The 14,662-nt window shown below is 37.8% G+C and overlaps 1 protein-coding gene across 1 annotated transcript in view; it reads right to left on the bottom strand.

The window, feature by feature from the left end:
* Window positions 1-14,662, bottom strand: part of ANXA4 (annexin A4) — an 81,251-nt gene that overhangs the window by 1,997 nt on the left and 64,592 nt on the right. Inside the window, exons 10-12 of the mRNA XM_025261290.3 lie at window positions 4,403-4,498; window positions 3,760-3,818; window positions 2,638-2,760 (exon numbers count right to left, since the gene is read on the bottom strand). Coding sequence (XP_025117075.1) covers window positions 2,638-2,760; window positions 3,760-3,818; window positions 4,403-4,498 — 278 coding nt within the window. The remainder of the gene's footprint in view (window positions 1-2,637; window positions 2,761-3,759; window positions 3,819-4,402; window positions 4,499-14,662) is intronic.

The following is a 14,662-nucleotide window of genomic DNA, read 5'->3' as shown; positions in this document are numbered from 1 at the left end:
AGTTTAATCTTGGTTGTAATGTGTAGCTTTCATCAATATACAGTGGTCCACTTTTTCTCTGTTTAATGCTTTTCCCCCTTCAATTCTTTTTTTTTCTGGGCATGCCGCACAACACGAGGGATCCCAACTAGGGACTGAGTTCATGCTCCTTGCATTGGGAGCCCAGAGTCTCAGCCACTGGACTGCTAGGGAAGTCCTGAATTCTTCTTTTTACTTATAGTATAACCCCTGCTTTCCTTTCATTTGTCTAATGTTCTTTTCCCTGGCTTTTTTTTTTTTTTTTAAACTTCTTACATATCACTGTATTTCAGTTCTTTATAAACAGTATACAGTAGGATTTTGTATTTTTATCTAATCTGGGAGTTTATTAATTATCATAACTTATGTTTTTAACCTCATTTCTGTCTTTTTTATATTATTTACATATTTTATATTTCTATCCTGCTCCTTTTGGCAATTGTTATTGAATGGGCCACGTAGTCTTTATTTTTAGACTTTCCAGTGTTGTATGATATGAGTGTGTGTAAGCACATATATTTGCATATTTATACACATACAAACACATAATGTAAATATATTTGTTGAGCTGTTTCCCCAAGTTAATATTTTTTACCCCATCATTTTAGGGTCTGTGTAGTATTCCATTGTATAGACTTTCCATAATTTGAGTCATCCCCTATTGGTTAATAAAAATGAAAATAATATGTAATAAACTCTGTAACCTCTAAGCAAGAATTTCCTGTTCCCCTCTTTCTCCAGCCCCTTATAACCTCTAGTGTACTTTCTGTCACTATGAATTTACCTAGTGTAAATATTTCATGTAAGTAGAATCATATACAAGTATTTGTCCTTTTATGTCTGGTTTATTTCACTTAGCATGTTTCCAGAGCTCATCCATGTGTCAGAACCTTCATTCATTTTATGTATGTATCTACCACATTGTAAACATTCATCTGTTAATGGACCCTTGGGTTGTTTTCACTTTTTGGTTACCATGAATAATGTTTACATTGGTGTACAAGCTTGTTTTCATTTCTTTTGAGTATACATGCTTGGGAGTGGAATCGCTGGGTCGTGTGGTAATTCTATGTCTAATTACTTTAGGAAGTACCAAAGTGTTTTCCACAGTGGCTGTACCATGCTACATTCACTCCAGCAATACACAAGGTTCCAATTTGTCCACCAACATTTGTTATTTTTCATTTTTGTTTTAATTATAACCATGTTAGTAGGTATGAAGATATTCAAACCCTCTGTGATTTTTTTAATTGGACTGTCTGTCTCTTTGTTATTGTGTTGTAGGAGTTCTTTATATATTCTGGATAGTAAACTCTTATTAGATATGATTTGTAAATATTTTCTCCCACTCTGTGCATTAGTGCACCTTTATCTTATTACTTCCCCTAAAGAAATTCTTAAAAAAAAAAAAAAGAAATTCTTAAACACTAACAATAGCTAAATAAGAGGTATAGTTTATTTTTTAAGCATTTATTGCCAAGTTGCCTCCTAGGAAAGTTAGACTAGTTTACAGTGCTTCCGTAATAGATGGTGAGTTTTCCCGAAGCCTTTCTCAATGCTGGCTATGATCTCTTTAAACTTTGTGAAGGTATTTAGGGGAAAATGATGATCCATTCTTATTTGTAATCTATCATGTATTAGTGAAATTAAACATTGTCCATATTCAGTGTTCATTTAGTGTTTCATCTTTCATAGAGCTCATGTTTTCTTTTTGTCCAAGTTTTCCTTTTGGATTTTTTTTCCTTTTTCTTAGTAATTTGTACAAGCTCTTCAGATAGGGATATTAACCCTATATTATATGTTACAAATATTTGCCCATAGCTTCATGTATGGTCATCCTTGAATCTTAAAATTATTTTACTTACAGCTAGCTATATTTCAGCACTGCAAAATAAAATGACCTCACAGATTGTACAGAAGTAGAAACAAGTTTCTGAATGCCTTGTAGACATAGTTAGAAACTTTGCAGTTCAAATCACCCAGTAGCTACACCTCTCCAAGCTATGAGTAGGATTCAGAATATTTAATTCACAGATCAAATCCTGACTTGACATTTACTATGCTGGCAACACCAGCTTCTAGGGACATGAGTCTTGGTTTCATATTTCATATTCCTTCTGGTTTCCTCAAAGGCAAAATCCCAGTAATGAGGGGTTTTGAGAAATGTCAATCATTTCTCATTACTCCCCACGCCATGTTAGGATGAGAAGTCTGGTGCCAGGTAAAGAACAGCAATCCAGGATAACCGTCATGTTTTCCCTTATTTTCAGCAGACCTCAGCTGGCCCAGGATGAGGTTCTGGATGACTGATTCAGTAGCTTACCTTTTATTGTAAGCAGGTAGAAATGGAAATTGTGCTCTTAAGACCATTCATTAAAATATAATCTTTCTCTGTCTGGGATCCACATGAAATAATTACTATATTTCGAAGGCAAGTATTTTCAGCTTCTAACCAGGCAGAAAGGTTCACGTCCATGTGAAAGAGAGACTGGAAATATTTGAGAGTACCGTCTTTAAAGGGAAGGATATCTGACAAGAAGGAGATGATAGGAAGTGTCTAAATACCTAGGTCAGAACCTGCTCCTTTCATCAGCATCTTCCCCGACTCCCATGACCCACCTTGATGAAGGAGTATAGAGACTTTCCATAGAGTCTCTTGAAGTTTGCCCGGATGTCCAACATGTCAATCTCCGCTCGAGAAACCATCACTCTGATAAGGGTGTCGTCATCGGTGCCCAAGCCCTAGGGAAGAAACCAGATCCCTGCATAGAGAGCTGAGCTGGTTTTCAGACAGGGCCCTTAGTTAGTCTATCAAGGCAAGATTATGTATCAGTCTTCCACTGACGTCCTTTGGATTACAACCTTAGGGGCCTGTAGAATGTCACTCCTCCTCACAGAGCTCAAGGCTTTCTCCAACTTATCTTTTCAACCCTCTGTGTGCCGACCAGAGGAGACCACCCTCTGCCCTTCTAGAGACATACCCTGTGTTCTCTAGCCCGCCTGCCTCACCTACAGTGATCCACACACCATGTCATCCTTCCCTTCACAGCTTCACCATCCTTCCTACCATGTAAAATCCTCTGATGTAAAACTTCCTTTAAGGCTCTGCTTAAATATACCTGTTCCTTATAAATTCATTTTTGATCCTCACCCCCAAAGAAATTTTTTTTTTTTAAATACCCTTTCCTTTGCGTCCCTATATTTGGATCCTCAGTGACGTCTTACATTCTGTTTTGTTCTTATGGTGTTTTGCACATACCTGCCTTCCTGTCAAGGCTAGAAGTTCTCTGAGAGCAAGGACAGATTTTGATCTCTCTTGCCCCTCAGCAAGAGTGCTTGCACAGAGTACCATTCATGGTTAGGAGTTGGGGCTCTGAAACCGGTCTGCCAGGGTTGGCATTCCTGCTCCATTAGGACCCTGAGCAAATTGCTTAGCCTCTTTATGCCCCAGTTTTCTCATCTATAAAGTGGAAGTTGGTAATGGTACCTGCCCCACAGAGCTGTTGTGGGGATAAAATTGTACATATAAAGCATTAGGAAGAGTGATCACACATTATGTAAGTACTTAATACATATTATCTAGCATTATTATTAGCAAGCACTCAGTGAAGTATTTGACGAATTGAACTGAATAGCTCAAGGTGATTTTGGCTACTTTGTGTGGGGTATGTAAATAAGCATACGAAGGTGGACATATAAGACCCTCAGAGCCATTCAGACACCAACAACGAGGCCATTTACCTTCATGGATTTATAAAGCCTTTCAGCAAAATATGCAGATTTGTTCCTCATGCACTTTACTGTCAAGAGAATAAAAAAAATGAAAAAATTACAGATAAAATCTACAAGAAAAAAGTGACAGTTGTTCTCATTGGTTCTACAAGGTCTGAAATAGTATCTCTTGATTGTTTTGTTGGAAAAATGTAGCCAACAATGTTTTATGAGCATAGAATATGCTAAATGCATTTTCATAGGTGGAAAGTACCCTAAATTTATTGTCAAGTTCCTGAAGAAATACTTATTAAAGGCCATTAAAGCAAAGGCACCAAAAAATTTCAAACAGATTATTGTTATCTGTACCATATGAAATAGTTATTAGTTCTAACCATTCACAGACTTGCAAGAAGCAGCTAGTATAGGATTAACCTTTCCATGTATTGAGATATAAAGGCACAAAGGATATAAAAATATATAAAGCCACATGGTACAATAACAATCAGGCTGTATATAGTATTTCTCACTTAAAATTCTTGCACATCATGAGTGCTTTAAAAAATTTTTTATCCCTGAAAAAAAATGTCTACAACCCATGATGACAAATTGAGAACAAGGAGGAAAGTCTGTAAACATTTGTTTCTCCACTCCCCATTTCCTACCAGCTTACCTATGGCCAGCAGAGCATCTTCAAAGCTGCCAGATGTTTCAGATTTAATACTCTGTTCAATATCCTTTTGTGCTATCCTTTTGTATTCATCAAACACTACAAACAATAACAAAATGAAATTATAAAAAAAAAAGAATAGAGGAAACTAAAATGTTTACTAGAAAGAGAATTTTTAACTACACTTTACTGGTTATTCTCTGGCATTTTTCAAGAGGAAACTAGTTAGCAACGTGGACAAGAACCAGGGTGCCTCCAACAAGGGGAAGGGGCCAGAGGAGATGTGGAAGAAATGTGAATCTTGGAAGACATAAGGCAAGTCATTTCCCTTGTGTGGGACTCTGTTTTCACCAAATAAAGTGGAGATTTATGAGTGAAGTGTATCTGGAGAGACACTTTCTTTTCTCATTGTTTCCTTAATAAGCAGAATGTGTCTCTTCTTTAATTTTTGCCTTGGCAATCACCTGTATATTCATCTTCCTTTCAGCTCATCAAAACTAGAGTAATTCCTATTTACATTAAGACATGGAAGCACCTAAATGTTCATCAACAAGTAAATGGATAAAGAAGATGTGATATATATAAACACACACACACACACACACACACACACACACACACACAACAGAATATTACTCAGCCATCAAAAAGAATGAAATAATGCCATCTGCAGCAATATGGATGGCATAGAGATTATCATACTAAGCGAAGTCAGAGAAAAACAAATACTATATGATATCACTTATAAGTGGAATCTAAAAAAAGGATACAAATAAACTTATTTACATAACAGATGCAGATTCAAAGATATAGAAAACAAACTTATGGTTACCAAAAGGAAAATGCAGGGGAGGGAAAAATTGGGAGTTTTGGATTAGCAGATAAAAATTACTATATATAAAATAGATAAACAACAATATTCTACTGTAGAGCACAGGGAACTATATTTGGTATCTTGTAATAACCTATAAAGGATAATCTGAAGAAGAATATATATACATGTACACATACACCTAACTGAATCACTGCTGCATAGTGGAAAGTAACAACATTGTAAATCAACTATATATATTTTTTTAAATTAGAGCAAGTCAACCTTTTCTAAACTTAGTCACATTTGATAATATCTGGTTGCATCTTTTAATAGACTTTAACATAACTAAAAATTCTGTCCTTTCTTAACAAATATTTTTAAATATTAAGGGTCTTGCCATGTGGCTCAGTGGTAAAGAATCCAACTACCAATGCATGAGAGGTGGATTTGATCCCTGAGTAGGGAAGATTCCCTGGAGGAGGAAATGGCAACCCACTCTAGTATTCTTGCCAGGGAAATCCCATGGACAGAGGCGCCTGGTGGACCGCAGTCCATGCGGTTGCAAAGAGTCAGACACAACTGAGCAACTAGGCACACACACACACTTTAAAATGTTATATGCATATTTTCCTCCTTTGCTGCCTCCTCTGGAGCCTACTTAGAGTGTGTATCTGATCTTCTTATCACTGCTTTCTTTGGAATGCTATCCCGCAATCCCAACAGTGATTCTCACAGCTGTCAAACCAGGGACACTCCTTTCACTGAACATATACCATAAGCTCTAACAACTGAGTGAGCAGTTCATTCAACTAGGACCAATCAGCCTTACTCTCCTGGAAATTTTTTGACTGAGCAGACCATGAGGATGGCTAAAAGCACAGTAATTTTTAACCTTGGAGAATGTAAGCATCACCTGGGAAACCCGTTAAACTGCTTGGGTGTCACTCTCAGAAATTCTAAATCAGCCTATCTGAAGTAGGGGTTCAAGAATCAGCATTTTAATTTTATTTTTACTTTTTTTGGCTGTACTGGGTTTTGGTTGCTTCACTTGGGCTTTATCTAGTTGCAGTGAGTGAGAGTTATTCTCTAGTTGTAGGGCTCAGACTTCTCACTGCGGTGGCTTTTCTTGTTGCAAGAAGCACAGAATCTAGGGCGTGCCAGCTCAGTAGTTGTGGCACACGGGCTTAGTTGCTCTACAGTATGTGGCATCTTCCCAGACCAGAGATGGAATCCATGTTCCCTGCATTGGTAGGCAGATTCTTGGACCACCAGGGAACTCCAAGAATCAGCATTTTTAATTAAAACCTGATTTTTGAAAACTCTGCCTTAGAAATGAATCCATGACTCCCTTCTACTGAGATTTCCCAGAACTGCCTTGATTTCTAGTCTTTCTAGAGCTGTTCAGCTCTCTTCAGTACAGTGAACTGCTAGCATTTTCCATGTCCTTTTTTATCCCATTCTATATTGTCTCCTCTTTTCCTATGTAATTATTTAGTGTGTATCACTTGGAATTAAAAACTCTAATTGACACATTTTCTAAGCCTTAGTTTTCTCTACTCTAAAATGGGGAAAAGAAGAGAAGCAAAAGGCAAAGGAGAAAAGGAAAGATATATCCATCTGAATGCAGAGTTCCAAAGAACAGCAAGGAGAGATAAGAAAGCCTTCCTCAGTGATCAATGCAAAGAAATAGAGGAAAAGAATAGAATGGGAAAGACTAGAGATCTCTTCAAGAAAATTAGAGATACCAATGGAACATTTCTTGCAAAGATAGGCACCAATAAAGGACAGAAATGGTATGGACTTAACAGAAGCAGAAGATATTAAGAAGAGGTGGCAAAACAGTTGATTCATTGGAAAAGACCCTGATGCTGGGAGGGATTGGGGGCAGGAGGAGAAGGGGACGACAGAGGATGAGATGGCTGGATGGCATCACTGACTCGATGGACGTGAGTCTCAGTGAACTCTGGGAGTTGGTGATGGACAGGGAGGCCTGGAGTGCTGCGATTCATGGGGTCGCAAAGAGTCGGACACGACTGAGCGACTGATCTGATCTGATCCAAAAAAGATCTTCACAACCCAGATAACCATGATGGAATGATCAATCACCTAGAGCCAAACATCCTGGAATGCAAAATCAAGTGGGCCTTAGGAAGTATCACTCCGAACAAAGCTAGCGGAGGTGATGGAATTCCAGTTGAGCTATTTCAAATCCTAAAAGATGATGCGGAGGGAGGAGCTAAGATGGCAGAGGAGTAGGAATGGGGAGAACACTTTCTCCCCCACAAATTCATCAAAAGAACATTTAAACACCAAGTAAATTCCACAAAACAACTTCTGAATGCCGGCAGAGGACATCAGGCACCCAGAAAAGCAACCCAAGTCTTTGAAAGGAGATTTTTAATTTATGCTTTTTGGTATTTGTTATCAATTTTGTACCTGTATTTTCTTTATAATTTATGCGACTTTGTTCTTGTTTGTTTTTTTTCTCTCTCTTTTTCTTCTTCTTTTTTTAACATTGTATTTTTGAAATTACAAACTCTACTCTAGATTTTTAACTTTTGCTTTTTGGTATTTGTTATCAATTTTGAACCTATATTTTCTTTATAATTTTCACAACCTTGTTTGTTTTTGTTTGTTCGTTTTTTCTCTCTTTCTTTTCCTTCTTCTTTTCTTTAACATTGTATTTTTGAAATTCCAAACTCTACTCTAGATTTTTAATTTTTGCTTTTATGTATTTGTTACCAATTTTGTACCTTTAAGAACCCAATCTTCAGTACCCATTTATCACTAGGGAGCGAGATTACTGGCTTAACTGCTCTCTCTCCCTTTGGACTCTCCTTTTTCTCCACCAGGTCGCCTGTGTCTCCTCCCTAACCCCTCTCTACTCTACCCAACTCTGTGAATTTCTGTGTGTTCCAGATGGTGGAGAACACTTAGGGAATGATTACTGGCTGGATCTGTCTCCCTCCTTTTCATTCCCCCCTTTTATCCTTCTGGCCACCTCTGTCACCTTCCTCCTTCTTCTCTTCTCTGTATAACTCTGTGAACAACTCTGAGTGGTCCAGTTGTGGAGTGCACATAAGGAAGAGATTACTGGATAGCCCACTCTCTCCTCTATTGATTCCACCTCCTCTCATTTGGGTCACCTCTAACTCCCTCCTCCCTCTTCTCTTCTCCATGTAACGCTGTGAACCACTCTGGGTGACCCTCACGGTAGACAAACTTTTCATCTTTAACGTAGATGTTTTATCAATGGTGCTGTATAGAAGGAGAAGCTATGAAACTACTGTAAAAATAAGACCGATAACTGGAAGCAGGAGGCTTAAGTCCAAACCCTGACTCCAGGGAGCTCCTGACTCCAAGGAACATTAATTGACAGGAGCTCATCAAATGCCTCCATACCTGCACTGAAACCAAGCACCACACAAGGGCCAACAAGTTCCAGGGCAAGACATACCAAGCAAATTCTCCAGCAACAAGGAACACAGCCCAGAGCTCCAAGATACAGGCAGCCCAAAGTCACCCCAAAACCATAGACATCCCATAACTCATTACAGGACATTTCATTGCACTCCAGAGAGAAGAAATACAGCTCCACCCACCAGAACACCGACACAAGCTTCCCTAACCAAGAAACCTTGACAAGCCACCTGTACAAACTCACACAGAGCGAGGAAACGCCACAATAAAGAGAACTCCACAAACTGCCAGAATACAGAAAGGACACCCCAAACTCAGCAATTTAAACAAGATGAAGAGACAGAGGAATACCCAGCAGATAAAGGAACAGGATAAATGCCCACCAAGCCAAACAAAAGAGGAAGAGATAGGGAATCTACCTGATAAAGAATTCCGAATAATGATAGTGAAATTGATCCAAAATCTTGAAATCAAAATGGAATCACAGATAAATAGCCTGGAGACAAAGATTGAGAAGATGCAAGAAAGGTTTAACAAGGACCTAGAAGAAATAAAAGAGAGTCAATATATAATGAATAATGCAATAAATGAAATTAAAAACACTCTGGAGGCAACAAATAGTAGAATAACAGAGGCAGAAGATAGGATTAGTGAATTAGAAGATAGAATGGTAGAAATAAATGAATCAGAGAGGATAAAAGAAAAACGAATTAAAAGAAATGAGGAGAATCTCAGAGACCTCCAGGACAATATTAAACGCTACAACATTCGAATCATAGGGGTCCCAGAAGAAGAAGACAAAAAGAAAGACCATGAGAAAATACTTGAAGAGATAATTGTTGAAAACTTCCCTAAAATGGGGAAGGAAATAATCACCCAAGTCCAAGAAACCCAGAGAGTCCCAAACAGGATTAACCCAAGGCGAAACACCCCAAGACACATATTAATCAAATTAACAAAGATCAAACACAAAGAACAAATATTAAAAGCAGCAAGGGAAAACCAACAAATAACACACAAGGGAATTCCCATAAGAATAACAGCTGATCTTTCAATAGAAACTCTTCAAGCCAGGAGGGGATGGCAAGACATACTTAAAGTGATGAAAGAAAATAACCTACAGCCCAGATTATTGTACCCAGCAAGGATCTCATTCAAATATGAAGGAGAAATCAAAAGCTTTTCAGACAAGCAAAAGCTGAGCGAATTCAGCACCATCAAACCAGCTCTCCAACAAATACTAAAGGATATTCTCTAGACAGGAAACACAAAAACAGTGTATAAAATCGAACCCAAAAAAATAAAGTAAATGGCAACGGGATCATACTTATCAGTAATTACCTTAAACGTAAATGGGTTGAATGCCCCAACCAAAAGACAAAGACTGGCTGAATGGATACAAAAACAAGACCCCTACATATGTTGTCTACAAGAGACCCACCTCAAAACAGGGGACACATACAGACTGAAAGTGAAGGGCTGGAAAAAGATTTTCCATGCAAATAGGGACCAAAAGAAAGCAGGAGTAGCAATACTTATATCAGATAAAATAGACTTTAAAACAAAGGCTGTGAAAAGAGACAAAGATGGTCACTACATAATGATCAAAGGATCAATCCAAGAAGAAGATATAACAATTATAAATATATATGCACCCAACACGGGAGCGCCGCAATATGTAAGACAAATGCTAACAAGTATGAAAGGAGAAATTAACAATAACACAATAATAGTGGGAGACTTTAATACCCCACTCACACCTATGGATAGATCAACTAAACAGAAAATTAACAAGGAAACACAAACTTTAAATGATACAATAGACCAGTTAGACCTAATTGATATCTATAGGACATTTCATCCCAAAACAATGAATTTCACCTTTTTCTCAAGCGCACATGGAACCTTCTCCAGGATAGATCACATCCTAGGCCATAAATCTAGCCTTGGTAAATTCAAAAAAATAGAAATCATTCCAAGCATCTTTTCTGACCACAATGCAGTAAGATTAGATCTCAATTACAGGAGAAAAACTATTAAAAATTCCAACATATGGAGGCTGAACAACATGCTGCTGAATAACCAACAAATCACAGAAGAAATAAAAAAAGAAATCAAAATTTGCATAGAAACGAATGAAAATGAAAACAGAACAACCCAAAACCTATGGGACACTTTAAAAGCAGTCCTAAGGGGAAAGTTCATAGCAATACAGGCATACCTCAAGAAACAAGAAAAAAGTCAAATAAATAACCTAACCCTACACCTAAAGCAACTAGAAAAGGAAGAAATGAAGAACCCCAGGGTTAGTAGAAGGAAAGAAATCTTAAAAATTAGGGCAGAAATAAATGCAAAAGAAACAAAAGAGACCATAGCAAAAATCAACAAAACCAAAAGCTGGTTCTTTGAAAGGATAAATAAAATTGACAAACCATTAGCCAGACTCATCAAGAAACAAAGGGAGAAAAATCAAATCAATAAAATTAGAAATGAAAATGGAGAGATCACAACAGACAACACAGAAATACAAAGGATCATAAGAGACTACTATCAACAATTATATGCCAATAAAATGGACAACGAGGAAGAAATGGACAAATTCCTAGAAAAGTACAACTTTCCAAAACTCGACCAGGAAGAAATAGAAAATCTTAACAGACCCATCACAAGCATGGAAATTGAAACTGTAATCAAAAATCTTCCAGCAAACAAAAGCCCAGGTCCAGACGGCTTCACAGCTGAATTCTACCAAAAATTTAGAGAAGAACTAACACCTATCCTGCTCAAACTCTTCCAGAAAATTGCAGAGGATGGTAAACTTCCAAACTCATTCTATGAGGCCACCATCACCCTAATACCAAAACCTGACAAAGATCCCACAAAAAAAGAAAACTACAGGCCAATATCACTGATGAACATAGATGCAAAAATCCTTAACAAAATTCTAGCAATCAGAATCCAACAACACATTAAAAAGATCATACACCATGACCAAGTGGGCTTTATCCCAGGGATGCAAGGATTCTTCAATATCTGCATATCAATCAATGTAATACACCACATTAACAAATTGAAAAATAAAAACCATATGATTATCTCAATAGATGCAGAGAAAGCCTTTGACAAAATTCAACATCCATTTATGATAAAAACTCTCCAGAAAGCAGGACTAGAAGGAACATACCTCAACATAATAAAAGCTATATATGACAAACCCACAGCAAACATTATCCTCAATGGTGAAAAATTGAAAGCATTTCCTCTAAAGTCAGGAACAAGACAAGGGTGCCCACTTTCACCATTACTATTCAACATAGTTTTGGAAGTTTTGGCCACAGCAATCAGAGCAGAAAAAGAAATAAAAGGAATCCAAATTGGAAAAGAAGAAGTAAAACTCTCACTATTTGCAGATGACATGATCCTCTACATAGAAAACCCTAAAGACTCCACCAGAAAATTACTAGAACTAATCAATGATTATAGTAAAGTTGCAGGATATAAAATCAACACACAGAAATCCCTTGCATTCCTATACACTAATAATTAGAAAATAGAAAGAGAAATTAAGGAAACAATTCCATTCACCATTGCATCGGAAAGAATAAAATACTTAGGAATATATCTACCTAAAGAAATTAAAGACCTATATATAGAAAACTATAAAACACTGGTGAAAGAAATCAAAGAGGACACTAATAGATGGAGAAATATACCATGTTCATGGATTGGAAGAATCAATATAGTGAAAATGAGTATACTACCCAAAGCAATTTATAGATTCAGTGCAATCCCCATCAAGCTACCAACGGTATTCTTCACAGAGCTAGAACAAATAATTTCACAATTTGTATGGAAATACAAAAAACCTCGAATAGCCAAAGCTATCTTGAGAAAGAAGAAGGGAACTGGAAGAATCAACCTACTGGACTTCAGGCTCTATTACAAAGCCACAGTTATCAAGACAGTATGGTACTGGCACAAAGACAGAAATATTGATCAATGGAACAAAATAGAAAGCCCAGAGATAAATCCATGCACATATGGACACCTTATCTTTGACAAAGGAGGCAAGAATATACAATAGATTAAAGACAATCTCTTTAACAAGTGGTGCTGGGAAAACTGGTCAACCACTTGTAAAAGAATGAAACTAGAACACTTTCTAACACCATACACAAAAATAAACTCAAAATGGATTAAAGATCTCAACATAAGACCAGAAACTATAAAACTCCTAGAGGAGAACATAAGCAAAACACTCTCCGACATACATCACAGCAGGATCCTCTATGACCCACCTCCCAGAATATTGGAAATAAAAGCAAAAATAAACAAATGGGACCTAATTAAACTTAAAAGCTTCTGCACAACAAAGGAAACTATAAGCAAGGTGAAAAGACAGCCTTCAGAATGGGAGAAGATAATAGCAAATGAAGCAACTGACAAACAACTAATCTCAAAAATATACAAGCAACTGCTACAGCTCAACTCCAGAAAAATAAATGACCCAATCAAAAAATGGGCCAAAGAACTAAATAGACATTTCTCCAAAGAAGACATACAGATGGCTAACAAACACATGAAAAGATGCTCAACATCACTCATTATCAGAGAAATGCAAATCAAAACCACTATGAGGTACCATTTCACACCAGTCAGAATGGCTGCGATCCAAAAGTCTACAAGCAATAAATGCTGGAGAGGGTGTGGAGAAAAGGGAACCCTCTTACACTGTTGGTGGGAATGCAAACTAGTACAGCCACTATGGAGAATCGTGTGGAGATTCCTTAAAAAACTGGAAATTGAACTGCCTTATGATCCAGCAATCCCACTGCTGGGCATACACACTGAGGAAACCAGAAGGGAAAGAGACACGTGTACCCCAATGTTCATCGCAGCACTGTTTATAATAGCCAGGACATGGAAGCAACCTAGATGCCCATCAGCAGATGAATGGATAAGAAAGCAGTGGTACATATACACAATGGAGTATTACTCAGCCATTAAAAGGAATACATTTGAATCAGTTCTAATGAGGTGGATGAAACTGGAGCCTATTATACAGAGTGAAGTAAGCCAGAAAGAAAAACACCAATACAGTATACTAACACATATATATGGAATTTAGAAAGATGGTAACAATAACCCTGTGTACGAGACAGCAAAAGAGACACCGATGTATAGATCAGTCTTATGGACTCTGTGGGAGAGGGAGAGGGAGAGGGTGGGGAGATTTGGGAGAATGGCATTGAAACATGTATAATATCACATATGAAACGAGTCGCCAGTCAAGGTTCGATGCACGATAGTGGATGCTTGGGGCTGGTACACTGGGACGACCCAGAGGGATGGAATGGGGAGGGAGGAGGGAGGAGGGTTCAGGATGGGGAGCACGGCTATACCTGTGGTGGATTCATTTCGATGTTTGGCAAAACTAATACAATATTGTAAAGTTTAAAAATAAAATAAAATTAAAAAAAAAAGATGATGCTGTGAAAGTGTTGCACTCAATATGCCAGCAAATTTGGAAAACTTAGTAGTGGCCACAGGACTGGAAAAGGTCAGTTTTCATTCCAATCCCAAAGAAAGGCAATGCCAAAGAATGCTCAAATTACCGCACAATTGCACTCATCTCACATGCTAGCTTCCCTTGTGGCTCAGCTGGTAAAGAATCTACCTGCTATGTGGGAGACCTGGGTTCAATCATCCCTGGGTTGGGAAGATCCCCTGGAGAAGGAAAAGGCTACCCACTCCAGTATTCTAGCCTAGAGAATTACATGAACTGCATAGTCCATGGGGTCCCAAAGAGTCGGACATGACTGAGTGACTTTCATTTTCTTTCTTTCACATGCTAGCAAAGTAATACTCAAAATTCTCCAAGCCAGGCTTCAACAGTACGTGAACAGTGAACTTCCAGATGTTCAAGCTGGATTTAGAAAAGGCAGAGGAACCAGAGATCAACTTGCCAACATCTGTTGGGTCATTGAAAAAGCAAGAGAATTCCAGAAAAACATCTATTTCTGCTTTAT

The sequence above is a fragment of the Bubalus bubalis genome, chromosome 12 (assembly GCF_019923935.1).
Source record: "Bubalus bubalis isolate 160015118507 breed Murrah chromosome 12, NDDB_SH_1, whole genome shotgun sequence".
NCBI classification, from domain to species: Eukaryota; Metazoa; Chordata; class Mammalia; order Artiodactyla; family Bovidae; genus Bubalus; species Bubalus bubalis.
The sequence above is the reverse complement of the archived record's forward strand: the minus strand, read 5'-3'. Positions and strand labels throughout refer to the sequence as shown.